This window comes from Rhinatrema bivittatum, chromosome 6 (assembly GCF_901001135.1).
Source record: "Rhinatrema bivittatum chromosome 6, aRhiBiv1.1, whole genome shotgun sequence".
NCBI classification, from domain to species: domain Eukaryota; kingdom Metazoa; phylum Chordata; class Amphibia; order Gymnophiona; family Rhinatrematidae; genus Rhinatrema; species Rhinatrema bivittatum.
In genome coordinates this window covers 59,085,796-59,105,083 of record NC_042620.1, presented here as the reverse complement: position 1 = coordinate 59,105,083, position 19,288 = coordinate 59,085,796, and the positions used below count along the sequence as shown (strand labels likewise).

The 19,288-nt window shown below is 45.1% G+C and overlaps 1 protein-coding gene across 1 annotated transcript in view; it reads left to right on the top strand.

Annotated features, from left to right (window-relative positions):
- LRP1B (LDL receptor related protein 1B) overlaps positions 1 to 19,288 on the top strand; it is a 3,516,099-nt gene that overhangs the window by 2,173,110 nt on the left and 1,323,701 nt on the right. Inside the window, 1 exon segment of the mRNA XM_029607894.1 lies at positions 12,341 to 12,538. Within this exon segment, the coding sequence (XP_029463754.1) occupies positions 12,341 to 12,538 (198 nt within the window).

Sequence of the window (19,288 nt, the reverse complement as noted above, 5' to 3'; positions counted from 1 at the left end):
CTCAGATTGCAGAGAGACCAGGGGGAAATGATTCTCTTTGTCCTTTAGTGGCTTTGCAAATCTGACAGTGACTCCACCTGTTCAACGTTCTATCTTTCCAGTCTCCTAACTCAATTTCAGGGTATTTTCCTGCACCCTAACCTTCAATCTCTTGCTCTCACATGCTATTTTCATCAGACGTTTTATCCTGTCAGGGGATAATGTGTCAGCTTTATGTTCAGTGGCAAGGAGTTTCACAGGAAAGGGATGCATCCAGCAACCAGCATATGTTCTTTCTCATGTCAGCAGCAAAGAAGCCAGCTACCAGTCAATCATATAATTTCAAGTTGAAACTATTTTAACTGGGATTTTATCAAAGAGAATCAATTTAAATGTCTGACATCAATTTTACTTCAATGCCTATTACTGTCTAATTCAGGGCTGAAGTCTAATTCAGCGAGAATTCATTTAAATGCAATTGTGACATTTCATCAACTCCTCACTCACCTTTTGAGGCCAAATTATATCCATCAAAAAATCAGTCTTTTCCCATTTATGTCAGGTTTACCATTTCTGCTCCCTCTTTGATGGCTCTGTCTATGCTACAGTCATCCAGACCTGTGTAATCACTTGCCTAGACTACTGTAATTCCCTTTACATAGGCTTGCCAAAAAAAGTGCATTTGTTATCTGCAGCTCATTCAAAATGTAGCAACATGGAGTCTTCTGAACACCATCAAATCTGATAGGATCACTCCTCTCCTAGAATCTCTTCACTGGCTCCAAATCTTTTATTAGGCCACCTTCAAACTCTTGCTCCTGGTGTATAAGACACTCCAAGGTTTCACTTCCCCCTACCTCTGCAACCAGCACTCCCTTCCACTTTCTGCACACTCTGCCTAATATGTGCCTGGTAGTACCATCCCCCAAAGAAATGCAGCTCTCTGACACGAGAAAGAGAACATTTTCTGGATGTGTCCCTTTCCTGTGAAACTCCTTTCCACTGAACATAAGGCTGACACATTATCCCCTGACAGGATAAATCTGAAAACCTGGATGCTTACAGAAGGTTTTGGCCTATGAACTGAACATGGACCTCTGGGAGGGCCTTCCTAAATCCTTAGTCACCTGCCTCCCCTCACTTGAGCCCCTTTCTTAATTCTACTCCTACTCTTCTGATTGACTTGTATTTTCTAACATCTGGACCCCCTCCTGTTAACTTTAGCTACATTGTTACCCTTCAGACGGCCTCACCTCGTCCTTTTCTGAGTGGAATTCATCTTTCATTGTTATTGTTTTATATCCTTTTCTTGTATGATTTGTTCTTTACTTCTGCCATTTTATTATGCCTACCTGCGCTCTAACCTTATGCACTTTTTATGCTTTGCAATCCTGGACATTAGTTTTGTTTGAAGGTCTGTGTTGTCCCATCTATTGTGTAACACTCTCTGAATTCACTCACTGGAAGAACATGAAATAAATGAATGATGAAGATGATGAATATGATGAACATGAAAAAGACTAACTTCACATCATCCCATAATATCTAGGTTTATCAAATGTCTATATTATTTGAAACTGCAGATTAAAGGGTAGATTTTAAAAGGGCCGCACATGTGCTCATAAAAATATGTGCTATTTTATAACCTATGGGGTAGATTTTAAAAAATTGCGCAATTGCGTACTTTTGTTTGTGCACGAGGCGCGAAAAAAAGTACGCTGGATTTTATAAGATACGCGCGTAGCCGCACGTATCTTATAAAATCCGGGGTCGGCGCGCGCAAGGGGTGCACATTTGTGCAAACTGCACACGCCGAGCCAAGTGCGCGCTGCCTGTTCCCTCCGAGGCCGCTCCGATTTCGGAGCGGCTTCGGAGGGAACTTCCCTTCGCCCTCCCCCCACCTTCCCCTCCCTTCTCCTACCTAACCCACCCCCCGGCCCTATGTAAGCCCCCCCCCTTACCTTTGTTGGCAGATTTACGCCTGCTAAAAGCAGACGTAAATCTGTGCGAGCCAGCGGGCTGCTGGCGCGCCGTCACCCGACCCGGGGGCTGGTCTGGAGGCCTCGACCACGCCCCCGGGCCGGCACCATGCCCCCAGGCCCGCTCCCGAAATGCCGCGGCACGCCCCGAAATGCCGCATCATTTCGGGAACGCCCCCGACACGCCCCCTCCCCGCCCCTTTTAGAAAGCCCCGGGACTTACACGCGTCCCGGGGCTCTGCGCGCACCGGCAGCCTATGCAAAATAGGTGTGCCGGTGCACGAGGGCCCTGCGCGCGTAAATCCGGCCGGATTTACGCGCGCAGGGCATTTAAAATCCGCCCCTATGTGTGCATGTCTACAGCTAAATGCACATAACTTATGTGTGCCACTTTGCTACAGCTCCCCATTAGGCATGAGAGAGAGAGATTCTTTATAGTGTTCAGTATAATACTCTATGGAGCGGCCTAGAAGGGAACTTTCCTTTGCCCTCCCCTCACCTTCCCCTCCCTTCCCCTACCTAACCCACCCGCCCGGCCCTGTCTAAACCCCGATCCTACCTTTGTCGGGGGATTTACGCCTCCCAGAGGGAGGCGTAAATCCCCGCGCGCGAGCGGGACCCCTGCGCGCCGGGCCGCGACCTGGGGGCGGGTACGGAGGGCGAGGGCCACGCCCCCGGACCGCCCCGGGGCGTAGCCACGCCCCCGGACCCGCCCCCAAAACGCGGCCGGCACGCCCCCGAAACGCCGCGCAATCCGGCCCCGCCCCCCGACACGCCTCCCGACACGCCCACTCCGAAACCCCGGGACTTACGCGAGTCCCGGGGTTGTGCGCGCGCCGGTGAGCCTATGTAAAATAGGCTCACCGGCGCGCAGGGCCCTGCTCGCGTAAATCCGCCCGGTTTTGGGCGGATTTAGGCGAGCAGGGCTCTGAAAATCTACCCCTATATATGGGCTATTGTAAGGGGGCACTTTGATTTGAGGTGAGTTTTCAGGAGGTGGGTTGAGGTTAGGGGGTTGGTGTTACAGACATATTCAGAGGTATCCATTGTAAAATCGACATCATTAAATAATTTTTGACCGTATAAGTGATGGAAAGGAGTTGATTTGTACAATGTAGCTAGCAGAGACTGCAATGTAGAAATCAACTCCTCATCACTTGTAAGGTTAAAAATTATTTAATGATGTCAATTATACAATGGATACCTCATAGTGTGTCTGTAACACCACCCCCTAACCCCAAACCCTAACCTCAATGAACGTGCGCCCTTCCCGGCTATTTAAAATTCACGTAGCTCCCACGTGGCCCATTTACGCATGTATGTAGCCATTTTTGCAAGTGCAATGCTTTTAAAATCTACCTTTTAGGCTCTGCCTACTCAATGGGACTTAGAATGTCATTTACCTCAATTAATGATACCTTTATTTAAACCAAAAGCAACGACTGACATTGAGTTCCTTACCTGAAAGCTTATATTTCTGGTAACCAAAACAGGAAGTCCACTCTTGAAAAAGGTTAATATTCATTGGCATCATCTATAGCTCATCTATGTCAGGCCTCTGTTCAGGACATTCGCAAAGCTGCTACATGGAACTCCCTACATACTTGCAGAAAGCATTACTGTTTAAACCAAGTCTCTCACAATGATACCTTCTTTGGTTAAGCAGTTTTGAGGAACACGTATAAATAGAATCTTCAACTTCTTGCTAACCATTTTTCTGCATTGCATTACCTATATAATTAACGGACAAGTTACAACGATCCAACCCTCAGCTAGGGAATCCCCACACGTTTGACTGTTGTTCCTGCTTGTCCACGGAGAAAGCAAAGCTGTTTATTTGTAATGGGTGTTCTCTGTGGACAACAGAACAAAACAGCCATACAAATCCTCCTGTAACGCTGAATTTGAAGCTTAGCTTTTAAATGTCTGAGTTGGCTTGTGCGGCATCAGCAGCATGGGAACGGCTGCATGTGCTCAGACATTTTTTTTTTCTGGGTTACTGGAGAGCTCTTTTATGTGTCAGCACTGATTGATGTCATCAGCCAATTTATGTGGCTGTTTTTGTTCTACCATCCACAAAGAATATCTTTTATAGGTAAGCAACTTCAGTTTCCTATGGGTAGGACAGATCCTCCACACTAATTGGTTCTTGCACTGTAATGTACATACTAAGGGTTAATGTCCTTTAGTGACCTGACTTCATAATGTTCATATATTTTCATGTTTTGGATTTTAAGGCATAAAAATATCCTATAGAAAGTTATTTTTCAGCTGAGGATTACATCTGCTGGCTTTAAATCTAGAGAAATTTATGATTCTATGGCTGCCTTTCCTATTTATAATATTTGTTTCTCTCAATTATTGTTTCCATTGTGGTTTATGGTTGTTCTCCTTTGTTTTGCTCATTTTTAATAAATGCCAATCAGTACAACATTCTTTTGAAATTAGAGAAGAAAATATTTCAGTGATTGCTTTTCTACATGCATCCTTTCTAGAATTAATTTCAATTAAAATATGATTACAGTTCCACTGAACCCATACCCTTAGGAGAATGTAAAAAATGAAATTCTGTTATATTTAGAAAAAAAAATTTCTGAAAGAAAACCTAAAGCTATGTTATAAGGTTTATAGGAAAGAGAGAATGAAGATTAGAAATTGACTTATTTTTTCCACTGTGCTAGCTACAGATAAAATTGTGACGTCATCTACAATACCACTTCAATACCTGTTTAAACTAGGACAAATATATGACCATTCAAATATGTGACCAAGATTTAAGTTGGTGAAATATTTTTTTTAATTGTCTCTAAATCCAGTTAATATAATCCCATGGTAGTATCATCAATCAATTACAAATATCCACCAAGCTTAGCAATGGACTTGTGATAATAAATGCACAATATCAAGTTTGAATGAATGAATAAATATTTTTAAGTCCATCTTGCCAACTTAAGTCAATGGTGACCATTTGTTGGCATAGATTTGTAATAAAATTTAAATCATCACAGGCAACACTGGAACAGGTGAGACTATTTTTCACTGGGGCTGGTCAAGGAAATCCCTACTTCTAGAGGCTGTTTTTTTTTTTTTTTTGGCTCAGCTGACACCTGGACACAAGCAGTTTAGGTGTTGATAGATTCCCCATAATTTTCTGACCCTGGAGGAAAGGTCTCTACTGTTTTCAGTCTCATTTTATCAGCAGCTGATATTATTTGCAGTCAGCCTCCCTAATTGGAGGATATGACTATGTAATTGGAGCTACATAAGAGAATAATTCTTGAAAAAATATACAAAAAGAACACATATTTAACATGGCAGCAAAATTCTGTCATTTTTTTTTCCTCCAGATTGTCTTATACTTGCCATTTGTTGTGGTTCAAAGTGAAATGTATTTGGTTTGCCCTATTTAAAAATGTGCACTATTTAGAAATGTAATGCAAAGTAAAATAAGGGGAAATGATTGTTTTACTTATTCAGAGCTGCTCAATTCCTTTTACCAGCCTGCATACCTTGACTTCTTCTCATGATAGCCATTACATAAGATTTCTATGCATTGCATTTTTTTAACTGTTGATATAGTTCAACAAATATACACACTTTTATTAACTGCTTTGCTTTTCTATGATTTGCTACTAGGTAGTTATAGCAACTAAGAAATAAAAATGCCTATGTGATATTTTTCATACATTTTGTAAAACTAATCCATGTTGCTCATTAAAATAATTTCATGTTTATGCTCAGAGGAACCTTAGGCTAAGAATCTTCTATGTCCTGCACCAGTTTCCTTGTTACCCCTGAATGGTTTTATACTTTTATAATAGCACATTACTTTCACTACATTGCTAATTGTAATAAGAATGGATAATTGTGTTCAGATTTGCTTCCTCTCAAGCATGTACACACATAAAATGATGCTTCTGTTTATGACTGTATTTTCTTTATGCAACATTCCTTAAGGTATTATTAGGACTGTGTGAAACCTTAAACCTCAAGAACAATGATAATTAATTTAGACACTTTAACCTGTGCATTAAAACAACCTATTACATTTTTGAAACACATTAAAAAACTGAAAATAAATTAATTAAACATAAATGGTGTTGACCATCATGATAATTTGATATATTTTTTGAAAGTTTAGCCACTGCTATGTACTGTATATATATCTCTACTTGTGTCCCTCTTTGACTCATAATACAAGATGAAGAGTCTACCACAAATGTCTCTGCTATCTCCAAATCTTTGATATTAATGAGGAAGCAATGATTGATAAAGAGCTTAAACAACATGAAATATCCAGCCAAATGAAAAAGACAATTATAAAATAGAATAGAATGTTTGGTCTACCCAAACAGGCAGTAGACATCTGCAGGAGATTGAAATTAATAGCCTGGCTTGTAGGGAGTCAATAAAGCAAAGAAAAAGATGTTGGTAACCTGCAGGGATAGAGGGATAAGTTTACTTCTTTAAATGGCAGTAATGCCCTCAGCAGTGAACACAATCATGGCATTATTGTTCTTACCTATTGTTTGATACCTGTTCTGTCAGCATAAACATTTAACTGAGGAATTGGTTACTGCATTAGAGACTATGGTTATCCTCTTACAAAAAAAATCTCAAACATTCAGTTACTTTGGAAATCTATCACTGAAATTATTTAAAGTAGGTAAATCAGAATACAGGATTTCTTGCCAAATATTCATTGGTACACCCATAGGGTTTCAATACCACACATCAAAATTGATATGATTATGGGGTAATTTAATTATCAAGAAACTATCAACACAAGGCTTATAAATATTTCTGTGATCCTTGATAGCATTTGAAATATATTTGCCAATGCCCGCCCCATGGAGTTTCCCTTTAAAAATTTGCTCTTCACTTGGTGCCACGGAAATGTATTTATTTATTTGAAATATTTATTACTGTCCTCGCCAATGGGTTTAAAAGAAAGGGTACAGTAAAACATATGAAATTTGAATTTGACAGAACTGCAAAAGCAAACAAAACATTTTGGGTTGCATACAGTACTTTATAGTAGAAATATCTAATATAGTTAGCTATAAGATGTGTTTAGCGGAGGAAACACACAAAGCATGACTGACATATTAGGGAGAACCAGAGTCTAGCTTACAAGCAAAATTGCTTCATTACCTCCACAAAATTTGTAGAGTAAAGAATATGTTGGGATTTCAAAATGAAATCCCAGCACAAACCTGTCAGCCTGCCTTGGTCTGCCCGTGGTACTGCCCCTTTTCCCCCTGAGGAAAAGTGCCAGCATTTTGGAGGACACTGATGTGTTCCCTCTCAGAGGGGCAAGGACAATTTTTAAAGGGGGTGGAGGTCCTGCAGGTAAGCATCTGTTTACTCATGGAAATCCTTTTCAAATATTGACTTCAATAGGATTTTTTTTTCAAAACTGAGCAAAATGGGTGATTGTATAATGGACCAATAACATTCTTATTTCAGCCTTTAACACTTTTTTTTCCTAAATACAATGCTTCTAAACACATACAGGCATCCTTAGTAATCAATGGGTAGATTTTAAAAGGGCCGTATGCCCGTCTCTTACCGTGCACAAGTATACGTGCTATTTTATAAAGTATTTGAATAGGTTTTAAAATACTATTCATGTTCGTAGGAGAGAGAGAGAGAGAGACACTTTATAGGGCTCAGCCTATCACTCAATATATGAACCATAGTAAGGGGGCACTTTCATTTGGGGTGAGGTTTTGGGAGGTGGGTTAGGGTCTTGGGGTGATGTTACAGATGCATTCAAAGGTATCCATTGTAAAATTGGCATCATTAAAGACATTTTGACCTTATAAGTGATGAAAAAAAATTGATTTGTATAATGCATCTAGCAGAGACTGCACTGTACAAATCAACTCATTTTAAAATTGTCATCACTTATAAGGTCAAAATTTCTTTAATGACGTCAATTTTACAGTGGATACCTCTGAATGTGTCTGTAACATACCCCCACAAACCCCAACCTACCTTTCGAAAACTCACACCAAATCAAAGAGGCCACTTAAACTGGTCCATATATTGGGGCCGATGCAATAAAGTCACGTAGAAAGTGGGCACTGAATAGTCAGCGTCTGCTCTCTTAACGTGCAATATTAAAATTAGGGACTCGCATTAACAAGGAGGTGCTAGGGTCGCTTGTGTGACCCCAGCGCCTCCTCGCTAACGTGAACCCAATTGGTTTTCATGACCACCATACGCCGGTCACGAAAACTCACGCAGAGCTTATTGGCATTGGTTTTCCTTACTGGCGGACAGCCTTGAAAATTGGCGCCAATAAACCTGGCGTTGGTTTTCGTGACTACCGTTTGCCGCTAAGGAAAACTGACGCCGATAAACTCGAACGCTGGTAAACTCAGACGGCCATCACGAAAACAAATGCCGATAGACTCTGCTTCGGTTTTCCTTGGAGAACGGTAGTCACGAAAACCAACGCTGGGTTAATTGATGTAGGTTTTCATGGCTGTCTGCCGGTAAGGAAAACTGACGCGATAAACTCTGAGTCGGTTTTTGTGATGGGTCTGACTGTCAATTTTTTTTTTTATTTTATTTTTCATCCTATTTAATATCATAACGATATTAAGTAGGAGGCAGTACAGAAAAAAAGAAAAAACTGCTTTTCCGTACCATTTTTTGATGTGCACAGCTATTATCGCCTGCTCCAGGCAGGCTTTAATAGATGACAGCTAAATGTGCCTCCGAGACACACATATATTTTTTTTTTTGCATCGGGACTCAGTGCCCAATAGCCTCATTCACATGCATTTGCATGTGATGATCGCTATTAGATTCACTCCGCGTTGGGCACGTGTTGAATATGCGCTAATCCCCTTATTGCATTACGGGATTGATTAGCACCTATTCTACCCATGTCTGACTGCAGGTTAACAATGCGTTCGGCTCAGCACACCGTATTGCATCAGCCCCACTGAGTGTGAAGCTGAGCCTTATAAAGAGTTTCTCTCTCTCTCTATCTCTCCATCCCCCTACTTTTTGCATCCTTCCCAGCTAATAAAAATTCACATTGTTGGCTGTTTTTGTGCATGCAAGGCTTTTAAAATCTACCTCCAAGTTACACAACTTAAAATATATACTTATCAATCACAGAGTTAAATCCACAATTTGACCAATTGCTTGTACACTTGTTTTTTCATTGTTGAAAACTCAACAACATTTCTTTCTCACTCCAAAAAAAATCATCTTAATTTGTATATAATAAAGGGGTAATTTTAAAAGCCCTCCTTTGGTTAAAAGTCTGTGGGTATTATTTTACACATGGACCATACTCTAATTTTCAAAAGCAAAGTACATATATACTTTGGGGGTAGATTTTTAGAGGAGCGCGTACGGGGTACATTTGTGCAAGCTACCTAGTGCGCACAAATGTACACCCAATTTTATAATATGCACGCGCTACCATGCGCATGTTATAAAATCCGGGGTCAGTGCATGCAAGGGGGTGCACAGTTGTGCACCTTGCGCACACCGAACCCAAGGGGAGCCCCGATGGCTTTCCCCGTTCCCTCCAAGGCCACTCCTACATCAGAGCTGCCTTGGCGGGAACTTTTTTTTAGCTCCCCCCACCTTTCCCTCCCTTCCCCTATCTAAGCAACCCCCCCAGCTCTACCTAAATTCCCCTCCCTACCTTATCTCTCCGAGTTACGCCTGCCTCTGGCTGCCGGCGCGTGAACCTCCGGCATGGCCACTGTGCCGCAGGAGTCGGGACCACCCCAAGACTACCCTTGGACTGCTGCCCTGCCTTAGGCCCCGCCCCCAGATGGCCAATTTTTGAAAGCCCCACCCCCAGACCACCCATTTTTGAAAGCCCCGGGACATATGTGTGTCCCGGGGCTTGCGTGTGCCACTGAGGCTATGCAAAATAGGCTTGGTGCGTGCAGGGGTAGGTTTTCGGGGGTTACACGTGTATATTACATGCGTAACCCTTTGAAAATCTACCCCTTTATCTTTGAAAATTATCCCAAAACTGCTAAACTGCTAAATTATGAAAGTAGTTTTTCCCAGAAAAATGTTTACATAGTTAAGAAAATTCAAAAATGTGTATATAACTGAAAATCTCCATCCCAGCCACACCCTTAGGAAGGCCTCCCATTGCAGACAAAAGTACACTCAGTGGAGGTAATATTTAAAAGGAGTTATGCAATTAAAACTGGATATTATACACGCATGTAAGGTGTGAATTTGAAAATCACTATGTATGTCAAAACCAGGAGATATGCAAGTATGTTTGGCTGGTGCACCCGAGCGGATTTTAAAAGCCACCTGTGAACACACGTATTTCCCGGTATGCATACAAATAAGGTGCAAAAAAGGGGTGTGCTATGGGCATGGTCTGATAGGGCATTGTGTGGTACATGGGCATTCTGGGACTTTAACATGGAATATGTGCTTAATTATTTATGCACATAAGTGTGCGCTGGGTCCCTTGCCACGTAATATTACAACCGCTATGGATGTTATGTAAGTAATAAAATAAAAAAACCAAGGCTAGTCAACGTGGTTTATAGGATTGGTGCTATCAGTGTAAAAGGGAGGCTATTTAATTGGGTGGGGTTAGGAAGTCCTATCTTTTAACTGGGTGAACTTGAAATGAACTAGGAAAACTGGTAATTGCCTCGGCCAGTTGTCTACTAAAATCCCCCCACGTACGTGGTAGAGGCAGCATTTGCGTGCACATTCACATGTTAATATAAAATCATGCACACATGTACCCCTATACAGCCTATTTTATACCATGTGCACATATACATGCGTATGTTATAAAATGGCAGTGTTCATTGAAGGGAGCTGGCATACACGCGTACATGTGCACCTGCAATTTGCTATCAAAGCTACCATCTAATGAGTGAATTTCAAAAGTCCTACATGCACCAAAGCCGAGAGATACACACATGTACCAGTCCAGTGCACTGCATGAATTTTAAGAGATGCCCAGATAAGCACGTATAGCTGTTATGCAAGTAAAATAAATTTTGGTGAAAGAGGCGGGTCATGGGCATTGTATGGGTGGGGCATGAGAAGGGAATGGGTGGGGTATGGGCATGCCAGGAAATATGAATGAAACCGGCGCATAAGTATTTAGGCACACTTGTGCGAGCCAGGGTCCCAATCTGTATAACATTACTTCTGCTATGGATGGCATGTAAGTCATGAAGGAAAAGACATCTAGGCTAGTCAGTGGGGTTTTAAGGGTAAGGGCTAATAGGGTAAAAGGGAGGCAAGTTAGCTATGGGATTTAGGAAGTCCTCTCCTTTACTGGGGTTACCTGGGAATGAACTGGGGAAACAGGTAATTGCATCAGCACATGTATCTACTATAATGCCCCCACTTACGTGATTGAGTTGGCATTTGCATGTTCATGCATGCATCAGTGTAAAATTATATTCACATGTATGTGCTTAGAGCTGATTTTATAACAGGCATATATATACGTGTGCATGTTATAAAATTGACTCATATATGTGCGCAAGCCAGCAAATGCATGTATATGTGCTTCCGAGCACAGGTCTTAAAATTCACCTTTAAATGCACAAATGGGCTTTGAAAATTGCTACAATAGTATGTTACATTTATGTGCATAACTCCTTTAAAGTTTACCTCCATAGAGTCCTTTTTAAAAATTAGCAGGACCCGTGTGTACCTTAGTGCAGCATAGGTGCACATATTTACACTACTGGTAAGCAGGTATAAATCTCCATATGAACATTTATGTGCATACTTTTGAAAATTAAAGGCATGATTGTAAATGATTTTCCTGCCCCAACTCTGCTCCAGAATGTCTCTCTGCAGTGCTTGTAAAAGTATGCCCCCCCTGGGTGATTTTCAAAATGTTTTTGAAAGTTATCCCCATATAGCCCCTATGCACATACTTTTACGTGCATGTAGGGCAGATAATTTTGTAAAATATTTTCTCTGGATAAAGCACTGCTATATCCACAGAAATTGCTTTTTTAAAATTACCCTCTAAATTCCTGCCTCATTGTGCATGTCTAGTTACTTTAGAAGAAATATAGAAAAGAATATACTTGCAAGTGAAAAATTAATGATTTGGTAAGGTTTGGAAATTCTACTTTTATTAAGATGTGCAAAGAGATTAAGGAGTCCAGACATAGTGTAGGTCTTTGGCAGCAAAATAGTTAGATGCAGACATGTATTAAACTAAATAGTTCTTATCTACTGATATCCTCTCTTTGTCTGGGTCTTTTTTCACATCTATAGGACCTTAAATGTCCTCCACTTAAGTCAAGTGTTCTTTTTTTCTAAAATCTAAACATGTTATTCTCTGTCACAAGTACATTTTTTATTTTGAAAACAATTATCTATTTTGTTTCCAGATCCATTTGAAGCTTTTATCATTTTTTCCATTCGGCATGAGATCAGGAGAATTGATCTTCACAAGCGAGACTATAGCTTGTTAGTTCCTGGTTTAAGAAACACAATAGCACTGGATTTTCATTTCAACCAGAACTTACTCTATTGGACAGATGTTGTTGAAGATAAAATTTACAGAGGCAAATTGTCTGTATCTGGAGGTAGAGTATATATTTGAATTTTATATTTAGCTAGCTCATATTATTGACTTGAGATTTAAATTATTTAGTTAAAAATACATTCTGAGGTATTTGTAAAATACTTTGAAAATATAGCTTGCAAAACTAGTCAATAAATTACAAACTATGCATGTATATTTTACAGAATTTATAATATATTATGTATATTCTATTTTTATCAGACTGGTAGATTGTTATGCCTGCATATTATATTGCACTGTTGTTTCTAGGTAATTTCCATATAGTATCTATTTTAGGAAACTTGTTAATGATATTAACATGGGCAGCTTGCACTTCCGTGTCTGTCCCCCCGCCTCCCCCGTCCGTTTTACCGGACACCCAATATATTACACAAACTCCGTTTTGGTGAAAACAAGGCCGCAGCATTTATTAATTTCATTAACACAAATTAACATATTATAATTTCCAGCACCCGAGCCGTCAGTGTTCACCGATCCTGTAATCCGGGCATCCAAACAGGCGTCCGCCGTGTTAAGCCAGTCCGCCACCATCTTTCGGCCCCCCCGCCGTGCCATAGCCAGGGGGCCATTCCTCCGGGCTGCCCACGCCCAACACACGCCCCTTTTCTTTCCAGAGGACTTCCGGTCCGCCCCGACCTTGTCCTCGAAGTCCCCCTCCACCTTCCGGCTCGGGTACCCCCGCCACCAGCCCGGGACAGTGCCAACTTGTCCCGGGCCCCCCCCCATTGCTGCGGCCCACCCAACCTCACCCTATTTCACACCAAAACCCGCTCTAACGCTTCCTGTATGGTGTTATTAAAAATATCGTAGCCAATGTCAGACAGATGTATCTGATCTGCCCGATATAAGCCTGCGCATGGCTCGTCTGCCCATTCGTGCCTAATTGGATGGATACCGTTTTGCTGAGCCCATAACCCCACCTGCCTATTAATTTTCTTTCTGCCCCTTCCCCATAGCTTGCTGCCCTGCCATTTTATCCTTGGTATGATGTCCGACCATATGAGGGTAGCTCCCGGCGCCATTTCTTTGATCGCTGCTAAATCCCCTTTTATCATGTCAATTAACTGCTTGGCTGTATGCGCCCCCATGTCGTTTCCCCCTAGGTGGATGACTATCGCGTCCGGTTGACGCAACAGTCCCAAGTTGCGATGCAGCTCTGTCAACAGCTGGGCCCACTTCATCCCTGACCTCCCCATCCATTTTAGCCTGACCCCTTTCGGGGCCAGGCCCAAATGTATGCCATATGTCCTTTCCTGCGCCCGCTTGGCTGCCCATCTCACGAAGGAGTGTCCCACTATCCATGCTACCTTCAACTGGTTCCAAGTAACTGCGGGCGAAATTAACAGAATTAGTTCACCGATTGCACGGAATCCGGCCTCACGTATCTCTTAACTATTGCGGATTGCCATCGCCCAATTTTCCGAATGGTTTCAATCGGCAACCCTGCTTGCGCCGCGCTAGTCGCCACCCCGATCCGGAACGAGTGAGTTCCATATTCCCTTGGATCCAGACCTATGTGTTCCAATACCATGCGTAACACCGCTGTAAACTGATACTTGGTCAGCGGCACTCCATCCTCATGGACCAGAAAGTGGTCCCCCCCCTTAGGCCTGGCCCGCATGTACTTTGTTATGTTCCTTACCGGACAGGTTACCTGCGCCCCCGCCTTTACCAGTTGTATATCCACCCCTCTCGCCTTCTGATCAGTCTTGGATTTGTGTATCCGAAGCCTGATAAACCGTTCGTGTACCTGTACGTTGCTATATAATAGGCCGTTATTACCAGCATCATTCTTGGATGGTGCCACCAGCTCGCTCACCCTTAAGGCGGCGAAGAATGCCGTACAGAAGGCCGCCCTAAACAATGCTGCCTCCAATGGCTCGGTGCACACCTGCTGAACCGCATACCACATTTTTACCAACACCTCGTGCGTTATGGGTCTCCTTTTATCCCCTTGCCAAGTCACCTCCCTCGCCCAGCCTGCCAATAACTTTTTCACTATGAAGAAACTGAGCGGGTCCCCTAAGCCCTGTGCCTTCGTAAAGAAGGCAAAACCCGCCAAGTGGTTTATTGTGGCCCCTCTGGACCAACCTGACTCCTTTGCCCATGCTATGAATTGCACCACTTGTTCCGCCCTCACTCTCCCTACCGTGCCCCCCTTGCCCTTGAAGAAACTCCTGCACCCTAGCGTAACCCCTGCAGTACGCTCTCCAGGTTGCCGGGGCCACCGACGCCCTCAGCAATCCCTGCCCGACCTTGCTCCAATTTCCCGGTATTGGGACTCCCTCCGCCTCTGCCTCCGGCACCTGTTGGCGAAAAAGATCCCACTTAGCCCTTGATAACGCATCGGCTACCTGATTCCGGACACCGGGCACGTGCTTCGCCCTTAATGTTAGATTCAAATGCAAGCTCTGCAAACACCACCTCCCTAAGCAAAATCTGCCACGCGCGCGCAGAGTGGGCTGTCTGCCTGTTCAGTACCGTCACTACCGCCATGTTATCGCACCAGAAAACTATACGTTTTATTTTGCAATTTGTGCGCCCACACTGTGAATCGCTACTTAGTCTGGGGAAAAGCTCAAGGAAAGTTATGTTTTTTACCAAACCCCCATCCCTCCATCCCTGCGGCCATGGTGCCGCGCACCAAGCGCCTTGCCAATACGCCCCGAAGCCCCATCCTCCGGACGCGTCCGTGAATATACCTAAGTCCTGATTTGAAACCGGCTCTTCCTGCCACATTGATACGCCATTAAAGTTGTCTAGAAAACGAAGCCACATTGCAATTTCAGCCCTGATGGGTTGTGTTATTCTGATATGGTGGTGCGGGCCCTTACTCCTCTTTGTCGCATCTTGCTAACCGTCTCAGAAAAAGCCCTCCCCATTGGTATGACTCGGGTCGCAAAATTTAGGCTTCCAATTACGGATTGCATGTTGGTCAGGGTGATCTTCCTTGATGCTAATGTCTGTCGTAGCATGTTCCGCAGCTTGCGCACTTTCTCCATTGGTAATCTTGACGTCATAGCCTGCGTATCTATCTCTATGCCCAAGAATGACAAGGTGGTCGCTGGACCCTCCGTCTTTTCTTGTGCCAATGGGACCCCGAACTCTTGTGCCAAGTCCTGAAATGTGGCTAGTAATTTCGCACAAGTGTTCCTATTGACCGGACCAACGAACAAAAAGTCGTCCAAGTAATGTACCACATTGCTGTTCCCTGCCCGCCTTTGTAATACCCAATGTAGAAATGTGCTGAACATTTCAAAATAAGCGCAAGATACGGAACACCCCCATCGGCATACATTTATCAAAATAATATCTACCATTAAAGTGAAAACCCAGGAGCGGGAAACTATCCGGATGCACGGGCAGCAGCCGAAATGCGGACTTTATGTCCGCCTTGGCCATTATTGCCCCTTGCCCGCATTGCCTTACCAGCGCAATGGCTGCATCGAAAGATGTGTATTGTACCTTACAGGCAGCCTCTGGCAGGTGATCATTAACCGAGTCGCCTGGAGGGTATGAGAGATTCTGGATTAGCCGAAATTCGCCCTGTTCCTTCTTAGGTACTACCGCCAATGGTGAAAAAATCATCTCCCGGAAGGGTGGGTCCACGAACGGACCCGCCATTCTGCCCATCTCAATTTCTTTCATAACCTTCAGGTGGACAATATCCGCATGTCTCCCTGCCGAAGCGGCATTCCCTAAACTTGCGCTCCTGATGCGCCCTTGAAACGGTATACTTAAAGCCGTCGCGAAAACCTCCCTAAGCCTGGGCAGCCTCCTCCCGCTTGGGGTATGTTGCCAGCCATTCTTCCATACTTGCCAATTTCACCGGCAAGAATGCCTTCCCCACCGCCCTCATTGCTTTCCGCCTCCGCAACACTCTCCCCGCTGGCCAATGACCCTTCCTGGTGCATTTGCTCGCCGGTGTTGGTGCAGTGCAGATGGAACATATGTGCTTAAATTTGCAGTCATTAAAGGTACATCCCGCCTTGTTAAACCTCCAACACACTTTGCCATTTCCCCCGTCTCCCCACACTTTGCCATTTCCACCGTCTCCCACACCTTGGCATTCCGCCGTCCCCCCATGAACTACTCCCTGGTGTTGCCGCTCCGATGCCTATCTTTCCCGCTGGTGAGATCCTCCTATATCGAGTACCTTACTGGTCATCTGCCGTAACCACAGGCCCACGTCCTGTGTTCCCCATGACAAGCCCCTATTACCCTCCATCTTATCCCTAAACTGCTCGTCATAATTTAGGCAGCACCACCCTTGGTACTCCTTATAGGCCTCGAGTATCGCATCTGCGTCGCTAAGCATGGGTGCATACTGGGACGGGTCCTCCCTTCCTATTACGCTAATCATTCTGAGGTAGGCTCTGGCCCAGTTAATGATATTCTTTGCCACCTTCACTTCCCCCCCTTTCTTCTCATCCTTCTTTCCCTTCCTCTTCCTCTCCGATGCCCCTTTCCTGCCCTCTAAAATGGAGAAGATATCAATATACTCCCTTTTCCTGATTTTGCTGCGCAAATCCCTCGGGACACTTTCCCATAGGTCGGCTAACGGGGGTAACGCCGTTAATGCTGAGGCGCCCGTGGTTGCCCGCTGACCCATCGCCGCGGACCCTTCCTCCGCTCCACTCCCCTCTGTCTCATCCTCTGACGAACTAGCGGAGGATTCACTGTCGGGCCTCCTTCTCTTATTACCCTTTCTCTTTGTTGCTCCGTCCGTGTTCCGTTCTCCACCGCCTGTTCTCACTGTTGCCTCTGGTTCCGCCGCTACTGCCAGTTGCGCTTCTGGCGCTCGGCTCTCGCCCTCCTCATCTGAGCTTGACACGCCTTCACCAATGTCCATCCGTGCCGACGCTTTCGCACTGCTCTTGTTCTGCGCCGCAATTCGTTTTCCGTGTTGTTGCCCCTTCTTGGTCGTCCTTCCGCGCGTTTGCGCTGACCCGGCCGATTTCTGTGCTCCGGAGTCACAGTCCTGTGGAGCCGCCGCTCCGCCAACTACCGGGCCGTACCATGGCGGTGGTACCTGCCACCATGGGGGGTACATGTGTTGCTGCCATTGCTGTGAGCCGTATGTCTCCGCCGCCTGGCCGCCTTGGGTCAATGTTTCTGGGAGTGGGTCAGGAGCCCCCCCAAGCTGGCCAAAAGTTTCCGGTTGGGTCCAACGGGGGGTACGGAGTGGAGGCGCGGTGAATCACGTGACGTCCCTGTCACGTCGGAGTGACGTCCGACGTCACGTGCTCCTCGCAAGGAATACAGGAATGGCTTCCTGACTCCCCGCTGGACCACCAGGGAGTTTTCGTAAGTCTTGGGGGGATTAAGGAGGGTGAGGGGTTTAAATTTTTATTTAGGGAACCGGTGAACGTATGGACACTATAGCCTCAACTTATGGAATTCTCCATATGTCCATATAATGACTTGACAATTGACCCTCACATTCAATTTATGGACTTATCAACATAAACTTTTTGTCTGCCATCCCTAGCTTGCCCACCATGAGCAAGAGTGCATGGCTGATGCAGATAGGAGGGACTAGACCCGAACTGAAGCTCCGGAGACCTCAGGGAGGTCACAGTTCAGAAGGGTTCTCTGGGCGGAGACAGGCAGCGCCTGCGGTCTAGTCAGTTGGAAGCCGCAAGTGGATTCCCAGTAGATTGGTCTGGTAGTCACAGTAGGCCAAAGAGAGTGTCCAAGTGAAGCGCAAAGTGTCAGAGCCAGATTCATCAGTTCAGAAGTTGTCAGCCAAAGCAGGGGTTCAATACCCTAAGGTCAGTTCCGAGCCATAGTCAAGGCAAGTGAGAGTAAGTTCCATGCAGCAGGCAAGAGAATGGTCAGACAGGCAGAGGTCAGTTCCAGGCGCCAGCAAGAGAATGGTCAGGCAGGCAGAGGTCAGTTCCAGGCGGCAGGCAAGAGAGTGTTCAGGCAGGCAGAGGTCAGTACCAAGAGATCAGTCCATAGGGGTACTACCTGGTAGGATGCAGGAACACACAGAGTCGCTGGAACCAGGAGATGCTGGGAACAAGGATACGGCTGGAACACGGAATTAGGCAAACTAAGAACACACGGTGTGACATGATTGCCAGGCGAGGTCCTGGTGAGCAGGGGCCTCACTTTTTATACGAAGTCTACGTGACATCATCGGGCTGCGCCACGGAGCTGGTTCCCTCCCTTGTCCCTTTAAAGGGCTCACACTCAACCTAGGGCCGGGGCCGGCGCAGAGAGGACACAGCACCCTGGCATGGAGCTAGGCCCGAAGGGGAGGGCCTGGAAGACGCCGCCACGGAGCGTCTCATACAGGAGGCACTGGCAGTGGCAGCGGGAGAGGATGGCCCGGGGTCTGACAACGAGGAGGAGGTGAGCAGGCACAGGCCTAGAGTGGACGGGATGCGCAATGGTACCCCCCTTCTGGGCCTTCCCCCTTACCGGCCTGGGGGTCTCAGGATGGTCGCGATGGAAGACCTGGAGTAGTGTCTTATCCAGAATGTGGTGGGAGGGCTCCCAGGAGTTTTTTTCCGGTCTGAAACCCTCCCACGACAGGAGATACTCCCAGTGGGCCTCACTGGCGTCGTACATCCAGGACCTCCGTGACTTGCAGGGTATGCTATGGTTTCTGCTGCATGTTGCGTAGGTAGAGGAGGCCTTTTGAGAAGGCCAGAACAGAACCAAAGATTTAAGTAGTGACACGTGGATGTGTTGTGAATTCCCATGGAAGCTGGAAGTTGGAGTTGATAGGTGACTGCTCCTA